The following is a 13,645-nucleotide window of genomic DNA, read 5'->3' as shown; positions in this document are numbered from 1 at the left end:
ACATTTCAAAAGCTTCTATTCTCTTTCTTTCTGAGCTAGTAATCGTCTATGTTTCACTTCCATACAATGCCACGCTCCACACGAAAGTCTTCAAAAACATCTTTCTAATTCCTATATCAATGTTTGGAGTGAGCAAATTTCTTTTCTTAAGAAAGCTCTTCCTTGCTTGTGCTAGTCTAAATTTTATGTCATCCTTACTTCTGCTATCGTTAGTTATTTTACTACCCAAGTAACAATATTCATCTACTTCCTTTAAGACTTCATTTCCTAATCTAATATTTCCAACATCACCTGCCTTCGTCCGACTGCACTCCATTACTTTTTTTGGACTTATTCATTTTCATCTTGTACTCCTTACCCAAGACTTCGTCCATACCATTCAGCAACTTTGAGATCTTCTGCAGTCTCAGATGAAATAACAATATCATCAGCAAATCTCAAGGTTTTGATTTCCTCTCCTTGGACTGTGATTCCCTTTCCAAATTCCTCTTTGATTTCCTTTATAGCCTGTTCTATGTAAACATTGAAAAGGAGGGGGGACAAACTGCAGCCTTGCCTCACTCCTTTCTGGATTGCTGCTTCTTTTTCAAAGCCCTCGATTCTTATCACTGCATTCTGATTTTTATACAGATTGTAGATAATTCTTCGTTCTCGGTATCTGATCCCAATCATCTTCAGAATCCTAAATAGCTTGGTCCAATCAACATTATCGAATGCCTTTTCTAGATCTACGAATGCCATGTACATGGGCTTGTCCTTCTTGATTCGATCCTCTAAGATCAGACGTACGTGTTCCTACATTTCTTCTGAAGCCAAATTGATCTTCTCCCAACTCAGCTTCAACTTGTTTTTCCATTCTTCTGTAAATATTACGTGTTAAAATTTTGCAGGCATGAGATACTAAACTAATGGTGCGGTAGTTTTCACACCTGTCAGCACCGGCTTTCTTGGAATAGGTATAACAACATTCTGCCGAAAATCGGATGGGACTTCTCCTGTCTCATACATCTTGCACACTAAATGAAATAACCTTGCCATGCTGGTTTCTCCTAAGGCAGTCAGTAATTCAGAGGGAATGTCATCAATTCCAGGTGCCTTATTCCTATTTAGGTCACTCACAGCTCTGTCAAACTCTGACCTCAAAATTGGGTATCCCATTTCATCAGCATCAACAGCCTCTTCATGTTCCAGAACCAAATTATCTACATCTTTACCTTGATACAACTGTTGGATATGCTCCTGCCATCTTTCTGCTTTGTCTTCTTTGCCTAGAAGTGGCTTTCCATCTGAGCTCTTAATATTCATACACCTAGATTTCCTTTCTCCAAAGGTTTCCTTGATTTTCCTGTATGCAGCATCTACCTTTCCCAGGACCATACAGCCTTCGACATCCTTGCACTTCTCCTTCAGCCATTCTTCCTTAGCTACCTTGCACTTTCTAGCCACTTGATTCTTTAATCGCCTGTATTCTTTTCTGCCCTCTTCATTTCTAGCATTCTTGTATTTTCGTCGTTCATCAATCAGGTCTAGTATCTCCTGAGTTATCCACTGATTCTTAGTTGATCTTTTCTTCCTTCCTAACATTTCTTCAGCAGCCCTACTGACTTCATTTTTCATGACTTCCAACTCTTCCTCTATAGTGTTTCTTTCAGTCTTTTCACTTAGTCCTTGTGCAACATGTTCCTTGAAACAATCCCTCACACTCTTTTCTTTCAACTTGTCTAGATCCCATCTTTTTGCATTCTTTCCATTCTTTAATTTCTTCAAATTCAGATGGCATTTCATGACCAACAAGTTGTGGTCAGAGTTCATGTCTGCTCCTGGGAGAGTTTTGCAGTCTAACACCTGGTTTCTGAATCTCTGCCTAATCATAATGAAGTCAGTTTGATACCTTCCAGTGTCTCCAGGTCTCCTCCACATATACAGCCATCGTTTGTGGTGTTTGAACCAAGTATTGGCAAGGACTAAATTATGATCAGTGCAGAATTCAACCAGCCAATTTCCTCTTTCGTTCCTTTGTCCCAATCCAAATTCTCCTACCGTATTACCTTCTCTTCCTTGGCCTACCACAGCATTCCAGTCTCCCATCACAATTAAATTCTCGTCACCTTTTACATATTGTATTAAATCTTCTATCTCTTCATATATTCTTTCGATTTCCTCATCATCCGCTGAACTAGTAGGCATATAGACCTGCACTATTGTGGTGGGCATTGGTTTGGTGTCTATCTTGACGACAATAATTCTTTCACTATGCTGGTCGTAATAGCTTACCCGCTGCCCTATTTTCTTATTCATTATTAAACCAACTCCTGCATTTCCTCTGTTTGATTTTGTGTTGATGATTCGGTAGTCGCCTGACCAAAAATCCTGCTCCTCCTGCCAACGTACTTCACTTATACCAACTACATCTAACTTTAGTCTATCCATCTCCCTTTTCAGATTCTCTAACCTACTACAACGATTCAAACTTCTAACTTTCTACCCTCCGACTCGCAGAATGTCAGTATCCATCTTCCTGATGATCGCCCCCTCTTGTGTAGTCCCCACCCGGAGATCCGAATGGGGGACTAGTTTACCTCCAGAATATTTTACCCAGGAGGAAGCCATCATCAGTACATCATTCATACAGAGAGAGCTGCATGTCTTCGGGAGGTAGTTACGGCTGTAGTTTCCCGTTGCTTTCAGCCGTATAGCAGTATCAACACAGCTAAGCCATGTTGAGTATTATTACAAGGCCGTATCAGTCAATTATCTAGACTGCCGCCCTTGCAACTACCGAAAGGCTGCTACCCCGCTTTCGATGAACCATTCCTTAGTGTGGTCTCTCAACAGATACCAATCCGATATGGTTGCACCTGCGGCTCAGCTATCTGCTTCATTGGGACATGCAAGCCTCCCCACCGCAGCAAGGTCACAGGGGAGGTTAGTATTAGTATTATCATTATTTACGTCATAAGTACAGACGATGCGATCGGATTATTTGTGAGGTTATGTCATGAAACATGTGCTGTACATATATATAAGTTTAGTTAATATAAGGACCTGTAATTAATAGTATATAATTTATTATTACCTGTATATATGATTTGTAATCCACTACAGTATTGTGAAACACACTGTAAAATCCAGAATGGCAGTAGGTAAGACGGGAACTATGGAGAATATTCTTTATATTATATCTGGGCTTTAAGCACTCTCGAATTTACAAGAAGGTCTGTTGTGGCATATCTTTCTAGAAGCCTAGCGAGGCACATATATAAGGAGTTGGTCTTTATGGTAGAGACGAGTTATTGCTTAATTGGAGTTATGGTTTAACAGGAATATACTTGTGACCTCGTGTCGTGTTGTGGACGACATGCTTGTAAGCAGTCAAGTGTGTTAAGGTTGCAGTCTCCATGTGGCATGTGCTTAGTGATAGGCAGTTGTTAGAAATGGTGGATTGTTGATTTTTCCGATGTGAGTGTTAGGTTATATGTGTGATTAATGTGAAAATAAGTTCTAAATAAATAAGTGTACCAACTGACAGCATTTTGTTTGCGTCTTTGTAGATACATCAATTTAGCCAGGGGATGGACGAAGGCTTTTGTAAACATCTGTGATTACAGTACTCTATATGTATTGATGTTATTTCTGTGGTTGCTGGAGCCACCTAAGCTTATTTTCATATTGGCCAGAAGTTTAAGGCTCGATGCCTTTCCTGTCATCTTGTGATTTTTGAAATGAAAATCTAAATCTGGCTCGACCAGGATTCGAACCTCAGTCTTCTGGGTGTGAAGCCAGCAGCTAAACCACTGAGCTAATCACGCCTCATATGTATTGATGTGGAGAAATAGTTTTGATATTCAGTAGATGGAAGAATGCTGTGCTGAGCTACATTATTCATAGCAATAATTTTATTTTGCCTTGGGCTAACAGCTGTTCATCACTTTGAGTTTGTATTTGTTACAGTAATGCGACATAAGCCAAATGTTTGTGTAAGATCTTAGCAATGTATTCACTCTTAGCTCTTTATGTATTTCCTGTCCGGCTCCGTGGCTAAATGGTTAACGTGCTGGCCTTTTGTCACAGGAGTCCTGGGTTTGATTCCCGGCAGGGTCGCAAATTTTAACCATAATTGGTTGATTCTGCAGGCACAGAAACTGGGTTTATGTGTCGTCTTCATGATCATTTCATCCTCATCAAGATGCACAATTTGCCTAAGGGCGTCAAATCAAAAGACCTGCACCTGGCAAGCCAAACTTGTTCTTGGACGCTCCCAGCACTAAAAGCCATACGCCATTTCATTTTTTCACATATTTACTTGGCTAATTATCAGCTACTGAGCGAGTTGGATGGGCAGTTTGGACCATGTAGCTGTTAGCCTGCTTACAAAAGGTGGTAGGTTCAAACCCCAGTGTTGGCAGCCCTGAAAATGGTTTTTCATGGTTGCCATTTTTCACAGCAGGCATATGTTGGGGTTGTATCTTACTTAAGGCCACAGTCACTTCCTTCCCAGTCATAGTTCTGTCCTATCTCATCGTCGCCACAAGACCTCTGAATTGTGATGTGACATAAAACCGGTAGAAAAGAAACTTGCTAGTTGTTGGGATTGCTACGGCCATGAGGTCCAGAAGAGTACCTGATCAATGTCACCATTTAGCACCATCCAGGGAGCATGTGTAGCATTAAGAAGTGCAACGGACATGGGTAACTCCATTTCTAACTGGACTAGTTTGTTCCTTGAATGTATTACATTTCAGTGCATTATTTCTGGTAGATATATTTCTTAATTGCATGGCTGGTGTGACATATTCATTGTATAAGACAGTGTCTTCTCTATGCCTGGTTAGGCTGCAGGAATTGTTGTGGATATGATCCGATCGAAGAAGATGGCTGGACGTGCTGTTCTGTTGGCTGGCCCACCAGGAACTGGGAAGACTGCAATAGCCCTTGCAATTGCTCAAGAACTTGGCAACAAGGTAAGAGATCTTTATCTAACATACTAATTCCTTCCAGAGATCATTACAAAAGTTGATTACAATCACAATGTCTTTTTGCTCCAGGTTCCGTTTTGTCCGATGGTTGGCTCAGAAGTGTTTAGTTCTGAAATAAAAAAGACTGAAGTATTAATGGAAAACTTTCGTCGTGCCATTGGTTTACGGATTAAGGAAGCCAAAGAGGTTTATGAGGGTGAAGTCACCGAGCTTACACCAGTTGAAACTGAGAATCCAATTGGAGGTATAAACTTCATTTGAGTAGAGGGAATTTGTAGAATTAAGGAACTTAATTGTGTTGCGTGGCTCTGCAGCGTATTATTTAAAATAGGGTTTTAATAAAGAATAATATATTCAAGAGAATACACCCAAAGGTCAGATGACAACACTTTTAGATGGTACTGTACACGATTCTTCGTGTTTGCTTTTTACCTTTTCTCACTCCGGGTCTCTTATTGCAATGGTTAAACAAATCACCTTTCAGTAACTCCCTCTGTTTGTCAGTCTGGGCTATTCTCACCTCACTTTGTCATCTGCTACCTTGAAAAGATAACAAATTAATAACTATGGACTCCTTCAAAATTTTCACCTGTAGGCTCATAACTGAAATAAGTTTCAAAGTATCTTACCCACTGTTGATTTCATAATTGTATGTTGGGGATATTAGGCCGTGTTGTGAAGGTTGTAAGCTGATGTGTTTTTACCATACTACCAAGATAATTTTAAGAGCAATAACAATGAAATGGCAGTTGTCACTCCGCAGTAACTAGACTCAAGGTAGAAAGACCCTGTCAGAAGTGTAGTTCATTCCATGGCCTCCATAGTTATGGAGAAAGATATTGAAGACTTAACTATGGCGGGCAGCCATCCTCATTTTAAAAATTATTGGGATATTAGGCAATTTCTGTTGCCTCACAAATGTTTCTTGGCACCTGTCATTGCTAATTTTTATATGCAGGATTCTGAAGAGTGCTCTCTTCATTCTTGCACACTCAAGCCTTGTACGAGGGTAATCACAACAATAAGGTCTCCTATTTTTTGATAAATACAGAGCTCTGTTCATGTGGCTGTTGGTCACAATATTGTGAAGAGTGCTTTCCGCGCTTGCATATAAACATGCGTACACCACGCCGAGGCACTCAGTCTTGGCTTGGCAGCTGTTGAGAATGGAACTCTCGTTGGATGTTACCGCCAAGTGCGAAGTGCGTGCAGTTATTCGGTTTCTGAATGCAAAAGGCACTGAACCGATTGAAATCCATTGCCAATCAATGGAAGTGTATGGTGAGTCGTGTCCAGCCCCGCGGTGTAGGGGGCAACGCATTCGCCTGTCACCCGGCGGTCCTGGGTTCAATTCCCGGTTGGGTCAGGGGGTTTTTAATTGTAAATTATTAATATCTCTGGCCTGGGGACTAGGTGTTTGTGTCGTCCTTAACGCTCTTTTTCTCATATTCAACACTACACTTCCACAATTTCCAAATACGCAGGCTCCTGACATGGTGCAAGTAGGGGCAAAAGATCTTTCTAGGTCAACGCCCTGAACAAATAGCATTTAAAAAAAGGTGAGTCATGCATGGATGTCAAAAATCTTCGTAAGTGATGTAGAGAGTTTGCAGCCGGTATAGTGCTACCGTGACAGATTAATAGTAACTGTAAGACATCGTATCGGCAAGTAGGGTTCCTAATCTGTATGGTTGGCGACACTGAATCAAACCCAACAGTTAGAAAATATTGGATATTGTTTACCGTCCGCACGAAGGGTGGTGTCAACCTCATGCAAAGTATCTTTTCTGATCAGAGATGGCGAAGTAGAGTGTGGGTGTCTTGAACATTCTCCTGACCTTCCTTGAATAGACTTGCCCACTTACGGACTTCATCACTTATAGCGTTGGTATTAACAGGGGAGAAATAGTAAGGTTGTACACCTAATGTGTAGGCTTACGTGCCAGGAAGTAAAACTCTCCACCTTCCGTTCTCATCAGCTTTGTATAAACTCATTCTTTCCTATTACTTTGTATAATTTCACACAGCATTCTTCTATTGCCACCTGCATCTGTTTGCAGGGACCTACTCGTGCAATATACCTGAAAGTTAAGTCTACTCAGCAGACAATTTCTTTCTTTACAAAGAAACGTGCCTCTACTCCATCTCCATTAGATGATGTGCAACTAACACCTAACACTTCAACCACAGCTACAAAAGAATCTGTAGTTCCAGGAACAATTCACACTAGTTTAAAGACTTCTGGTATGAATGAAGATGGTGTTACGACGGCCAAAGCAATATGGGTTCTCCAAGTCTTCACTGGGTAGATGTTTGTGAACTCTTTGTGATGAAATCTCCACAGTATTCAAAAATATGTTCCCAGTCAGTAAAATTGCTCAGAGCTTCACTATGGGCAAGACTAAGGCTTCCTATGTAATAAATAATGGGTTAGTCCCATATTTTCAAAACATTTTGCAAAATGTCCTAAAACAATTCTCTAGTTATGTTTGTTTTGATGAACCATTAAACAGATTTGTTCAAAAAGGGCAGATGGACTTGTGTGTAAGATTTTGAGATGTAAACCTTAAAAATTTTCAACAAGATATTGGATTTTTAGATAGGGCAACTGTATATCCCTTATTAGATGAGTTTATTCATGGACTCTCCTTACCTTTATAAAATATTGTGAAAGTCTAAATGGACAGGTCAAATATTAACCTCAGTTTTGTGAAAAAATTCAAAAGTTGTTTGCAAGTACTAAACTCAGAGGGCTAATATCTTCTTTGGCATGTGCAGTTTGTGCATACAGTGAATGGAGCCATGAAAATGGGGTTCTCCAGAACTGAAAGCTTGGCGTGCTAAATACACAGAAATAACTACTAGTACTGCTTTTCCTTACAAGTTCACTGCAAGAAGGCAGAAGATGAACACTGTGTTGATCAAGCTCTTAACCTGGCACTAGTGGATCTCTTACCACATACAAGAATGGTGGTGCCGGGTCACAGTGACATAAAATTCTGGAAGTGAATACTTTCATACACATTTACAAATTTCTCAAATGGAAATCAAAATTAAATTTGTTTATTAACCAATCTACAACATTAAATCAGGAGCCTACTGGCAGAACTCCATGTCTGCTGCAAAGCACGGTTGTCATAATCTTGCGAGTTGAGAAAGTTTGCTCGAATATCATTTTTGTTAGAGGTGATGTGTGTCGCCAGTCCATTGATTGCTGCCTGGATTCAGTGATTACGTGGGGGACACCCATGTCTTTTCCCCCGTGACATTGTTACGGTAAGCAATAACATGTCAATTCCTCATGGTACCAGGTCAAAAATATCAAAGCACTGGTACATCTCTTCATTTTGTGTTCTTCCGTCAGTATCTTCCGAGCCCATCGATTGCACAACTTTCTGTAGTCAAACTTTTCTGACACAATTTTGTAGATAACTGACCTCAAAACTTGTAGAAAGTGAAGTGACGGAGAGGATATTGTTTACCATCTGCACAAAGGGTGGTGTCAACCTCATGCAAAGTATTGTTCCTGATCAGAGATGACCAAGTAGAATGTGGGTGTCTTGCACATTTTCCTGACCTTCCTTGAATAGCCTTACCCACTTACAGACTTCATCACTCATAGCATTGAGGTTGTACTCTTAACAGATCTGGCGACAGGTCTCTGCCGGTAGCACATTCCTTGCTGTCAAGAACCATATAACTGACCATATCCCACATGTGGTGAGTTGCTTGATCATCTTAATTAGTTCCATTGCTCGGTACAAAGCAACAACACAGTACCAATGCGGCAACAGGCATGTGTTTGTGCACAAAGGATGCTGGGAGTCAGAGCACATGTGCAAAATAACAAACGCGCTGGATGTTAAAAGAAATGAACAACTGGTCCTTAATTAAAAGACAGCCTGTACACATTCATAACACTAGCCTGCAAAATAAAACTTTTTTTTGTGCGGTAAAAACGAAACTAGGTGGGTTTTATGAATTTATTAACGCAGAATTCGAGAAAAAAATTAGTTTTGGCGAATCACGTCTGGTTTGGTGGCAATTTTACAAAATATTATTTTGTTTTTACGTAAAATTGTTGATACTTAGTATTGATTAAATTTGATGTATTAATGTAAATTTCAGCTTGCAAAACATAATCATATTTTTCATGCATTGAATACACATAAATGCTGCTTTGTAAGCGAGTAGATAGTATGTATTGTATTTTTAATGTATATTGAAATTCGTGAAACTGAAGCATATAGTGCTTATTTAGTTTCGACTGTACAGTTGCTTTTAAATTAATATAACCGCACCTTGAATAAAAATTACATGGTTAAACATACATAGTTTTGTTACTTACATTATGTGCAGGTTAGATTCACACCTCCGTCTTTTCCCGTTTTCCGTGAAATTTCCGGGTTTTTGAAGTTCTTGAATGATCTCTAGAAGGGTCGTCTCGTGCAGTCGACCAACAGTAATTGGCCATCATATTCACATCCCAACGTCCCTGACAGCGTCGTTCTGCATCTTTGAGATCCTGGTGAAACCTTTCACCTTGTTCTTCACTGACAGCTCCTAAATTTAGAGGGAAATAATCCAGATGCAAAGCTAAGAAATGAAGCTTAAGGTTCATATTACAACCGAGTTCCTTAAACTTTACCAACATTTTCCTTACAATTTCTTTGTATTGAGGGTCCTTAATGTTGCCAAGGAATTTAGTCAGTACATCTTTGAATGCGTTCCATGCCTCTTTCTCAATTTTGGTCATCGTGTCTGTGAAAATTTTATCCTTCATCTGTTTACGAATCTGTGGTCCATCAAATACGCCTTCTTTGATTTTTGCATCTAATAATGAGGAAAATTTAGTGGATAAATATTGGAAGCATAGGCTACTTTTATCTAATGCCTCGACATACAGTTTCATCAATCCAAATTTGATGTGCAAAGGTGGAAGTAGAATTTTTTACATTCAAGACATTTTTGGATTCTGGTTGTAGTTGTTTCCTTTCTGTCCAATTCACTGTATCCCAATGTTTATCCCGTGCCCTGCTATCCCATTCGCATAGGAAACAGGGAAATTTTGTATAGCCTTTTTGTTGTCCCAGCAACAATCCAATGATCTCCAAATCACCGCAAATTTGCCACCCATGCTCATGATATTTAATTTTTTCAAGCACCAACTTTAAGGTCTCGTATGTTTCAGACATTTTTGTGGAGTGTGCAAGTGGACGGATTCCAGAACATTTGTATTATGAAGCAAAACAGCCTCTAAACTAATTTTGGAAGAGTCAATAAAAACACGCCAGTTACTAGGATCATACTCTTTCTCTCCCAATCGACGTAGAAGATTTGAAACATCCGTACAAAATACAAGTTCATCTTCTTGACTATAATATTTTCGGACTGTTATCTTTGAAAGGAAACTGCTTTATCAGTCCATCATAAACATTGCATAAGGGCTGGGGCTTTTAACACGTCTGATTATTCAAGTGGTCTAAGATGAAAGACAAACAATAACAAATCAAATTACATAATTGTTTTCTAAAAATAGTTGCGCGAGAACATCTCTCAACATTACATCTTACGAATTCATGCAGATACTAAAACACCGAATTGCGTCAAAACTAGACGTGATAGGGAAAAAATAGCATCATTTTCGAAATCAGGGCAGCGATTTCCATAAGAATTACAAATTTTCTATTTTACTGCAAAATCATGTTGGCTAGTGTAATAGACTGCAAGGAGTGTTGCAGTGTTATTGCTTTAAGTCAGCGCTGACTCACACACTGAACTAGTTAAGCACTGCAACTTGAAATTTTCTAATTTTAAAATACAAACTTGCCACTTACCTTTTACAACACTCACCAAACTGCACAGTAAATGTATGAGAAAACAGGTGTGTCAAATATATACGGAAGGAAAATGTCCTGACTTTGAACTGTAAAAAAATACAAAAACAGGGTGCATCAATTATGTGATGATGAGAATTACATGAGTAGATATGGTACAATATGTATATTGAGTTGTTGAAAAATTATATAGTATTGTGATAATATTTGAAAATAACATGAGTTACTACACTTTCAGGGTATGGCAAGACTGTGAGCCATGTTGTCATCGGACTTAAAACAGCCAAGGGCACTAAGCAACTGAAACTTGATCCCTCAATCTACGAATCTCTTCAAAAGGAGAAGGTAGAAGTTGGTGATGTTATCTATATTGAAGCAAACAGTGGTGCTGTTAAAAGACAGGGTCGTAGTGATACATTTGCTACAGAATTTGATCTGGAGGCTGAGGAATATGTGCCACTTCCCAAAGGTGATGTCCACAAAAAGAAGGAAGTTATTCAGGATGTTACCCTCCATGATCTTGACGTAGCTAATGCTAGACCTCAGGGAGGTCAAGATATTTTATCCATGATGGGGCAGTTGATGAAACCCAAGAAGACTGAAATCACAGGTAATAATCTAAGATCTTGTGCTTTAAACTTGACTATGAGAATAAGATATAATAGAATGATCTGCTATTATCTTAGTGTATAATGTGTGCATTTACAGGTTCACAGGTTCACACAGCTTCTGTGTACTTACAGTACAGTTTGAGGGATGTGGAAGCATATATACTGTAGTTGCAATATTGTTTTCTCGGTATACTGTATTTGCATTCATACAAATGAATCTTGAATCATTCCTGCTGATCTAAAGCAGACAGTTTTGAGTTGATAAATAGTAGACAAAGATAAATTTACCTTCACCGAGCGAGTTGGCCGTGCAGTAGGGGTCGCGTAGCTGTGGGCTTGGATTCAGGAGATGGTGGATTCAAATCCCACCGTCGGTAGCCCTGAAGATGGTTTTCTGTATTTATCATTATCATACGAGGCAAATGCTGGGGCTGTACCTTAATTAAGGCCACAGCTGCTACCTTCCCAGTTCTAGCCCTTTTCCCACCCTTGCATTGTCAAAAACCTTTAATGTTAACACATTAAACGTTAAACCACTAACAACATTTATCTTCATCAATATGAGTGAGTTCTGGAAGGGCAGAAAGCTGGTCTGTAAACTTTGCAGGGTTGGAAAGATACAAGGTTTTATTGGTTTAAATCATCTTTTAGTTTTGTTTAAACTAGGTTTCATTTAAAATACAGTAATACCTTATTAAGACATTTCTGCAGGGGACAAGGAGAAGTGAGGAATCGTACTACTGAATACATGAAAAAAACTATCCAACAGGGCTGTGGATGCACTCGATACAAAATTTTCCTGCACGCCGACATTTTATGTTATGTACCAGTGGGTGCAGTGAAAACTATATCTACCATTTCTAAGCATAAGAGGAGAGTATTAAAACGTGTGAAAAACACAACAAATATGAAAACCTTTTCTGCTGTGGCTTATAAAATAACAGTGCACTGGAAGATGTAAAAAACACCAGACAACAAATATGAAAACATTTGCACTGGGGCCCATTAAAATATCAGCGTACTACTGTATTGCAGATCACACTCTTTCTAAAACAAATGTTATTAGAAGTCTTCCATTTTGGACCAAAGGGTTATTAAATATTATTTTCTGGTCACACACTTAGGCCCGGTTTCTTCAACTCTATGTTAAATTTTGCTTAACAAATGTTAACTAACAATTGTTATTAATTTAACACTTCGTTTAAAAGTACCCTGTTTCACGAACATATTTCCAACATTTGCTACGAAACAATTGTTAAAGACAAATTAACACATTTCCGTAAGATTTCTGGACGCGTTTGGCAGTGAGCGTCTTTTGTTTCTTTACATATAGCGCTCCTAGTGGCGTGTTGAAATAGTATTTTGTCACACAGACACATGGTTGACATTATTATAGGAGACTGCTAAGAAGTAAACATGTCAAGTAAGAGGCAACAAAAGCGTTATTATGATGAACGCGAGACAAATGTTGTTATAGTTTTAATTTACCGAGCTCGATAGCTGCAGTCGCTTAAGTGCGGCCAGTATCCAGTATTCGGGAGATAGTAGGTTCGAACCCCACTGTCGGCAGCCCTGAAAATGGTTTTCCGTGGTTTCCCATTTTCACACCAGGCAAATGCTGGGGCTGTACCTTAATTAAGGCCACGGCCGCTTCCTTCCCACTTCCAGCCCTTCCCTGTCCCATTGTCGCCGTAAGACCTATCTGTGTCGGTGCGACGTAAAGCAACTAGCAAAAAAAAAAAGTTTTAATTTAAAATTATGCGAGAGTGCTTAAAAAATGAAATAACGGACTGTTATATCACAACATTCTATATAGCCTATTCTTGTAGGAGTGCAATCCAAGGTTCCTACATCACCGGGAAAATGTGATAATTGATATGTTTTGAATGATTTTCGGGCATTATTTTATTGCGGGGAAAATAATGTAGTGCCTTGTTAATGCTGCAATGGCAGCAAGAATTCTTTGTAGAATTCTACACACTCTTTTCTTGCCCTCGTGAACATAGTCGCCTACAATTAGGCCTTTTTTTCTTTTAAAAAAAATACTATTTGTTCAGGACGTCGACCTATGAAGATCTTTTGCCCCTACAATTAGGCCTACATGGAAAGCGTCTCGAGGTCAGATATCATTACAAACTTCCGCTTCGGATGAAGTTGAGGTGATAATAACACTAAAGGCGAACAAATTTTACTTAAACATGTCAGGTCCACAACGTAATAA

The 13,645-nt window shown here is 39.2% G+C and overlaps 1 protein-coding gene across 1 annotated transcript in view; it reads left to right on the top strand.

Annotated features, from left to right (window-relative positions):
• Positions 1-13,645, top strand: part of pont (pontin) — a 47,850-nt gene that overhangs the window by 18,746 nt on the left and 15,459 nt on the right. Inside the window, exons 2-4 of the mRNA XM_067148109.2 lie at positions 4,833-4,961; positions 5,046-5,220; positions 11,052-11,423. Coding sequence (XP_067004210.1) covers positions 4,833-4,961; positions 5,046-5,220; positions 11,052-11,423 — 676 coding nt within the window. The remainder of the gene's footprint in view (positions 1-4,832; positions 4,962-5,045; positions 5,221-11,051; positions 11,424-13,645) is intronic.

This window comes from Anabrus simplex, chromosome 1, assembly GCF_040414725.1.
Source record: "Anabrus simplex isolate iqAnaSimp1 chromosome 1, ASM4041472v1, whole genome shotgun sequence".
NCBI lineage: Eukaryota > Metazoa > Arthropoda > Insecta > Orthoptera > Tettigoniidae > Anabrus > Anabrus simplex.
The sequence above is the reverse complement of the archived record's forward strand: the minus strand, read 5'-3'. Positions and strand labels throughout refer to the sequence as shown.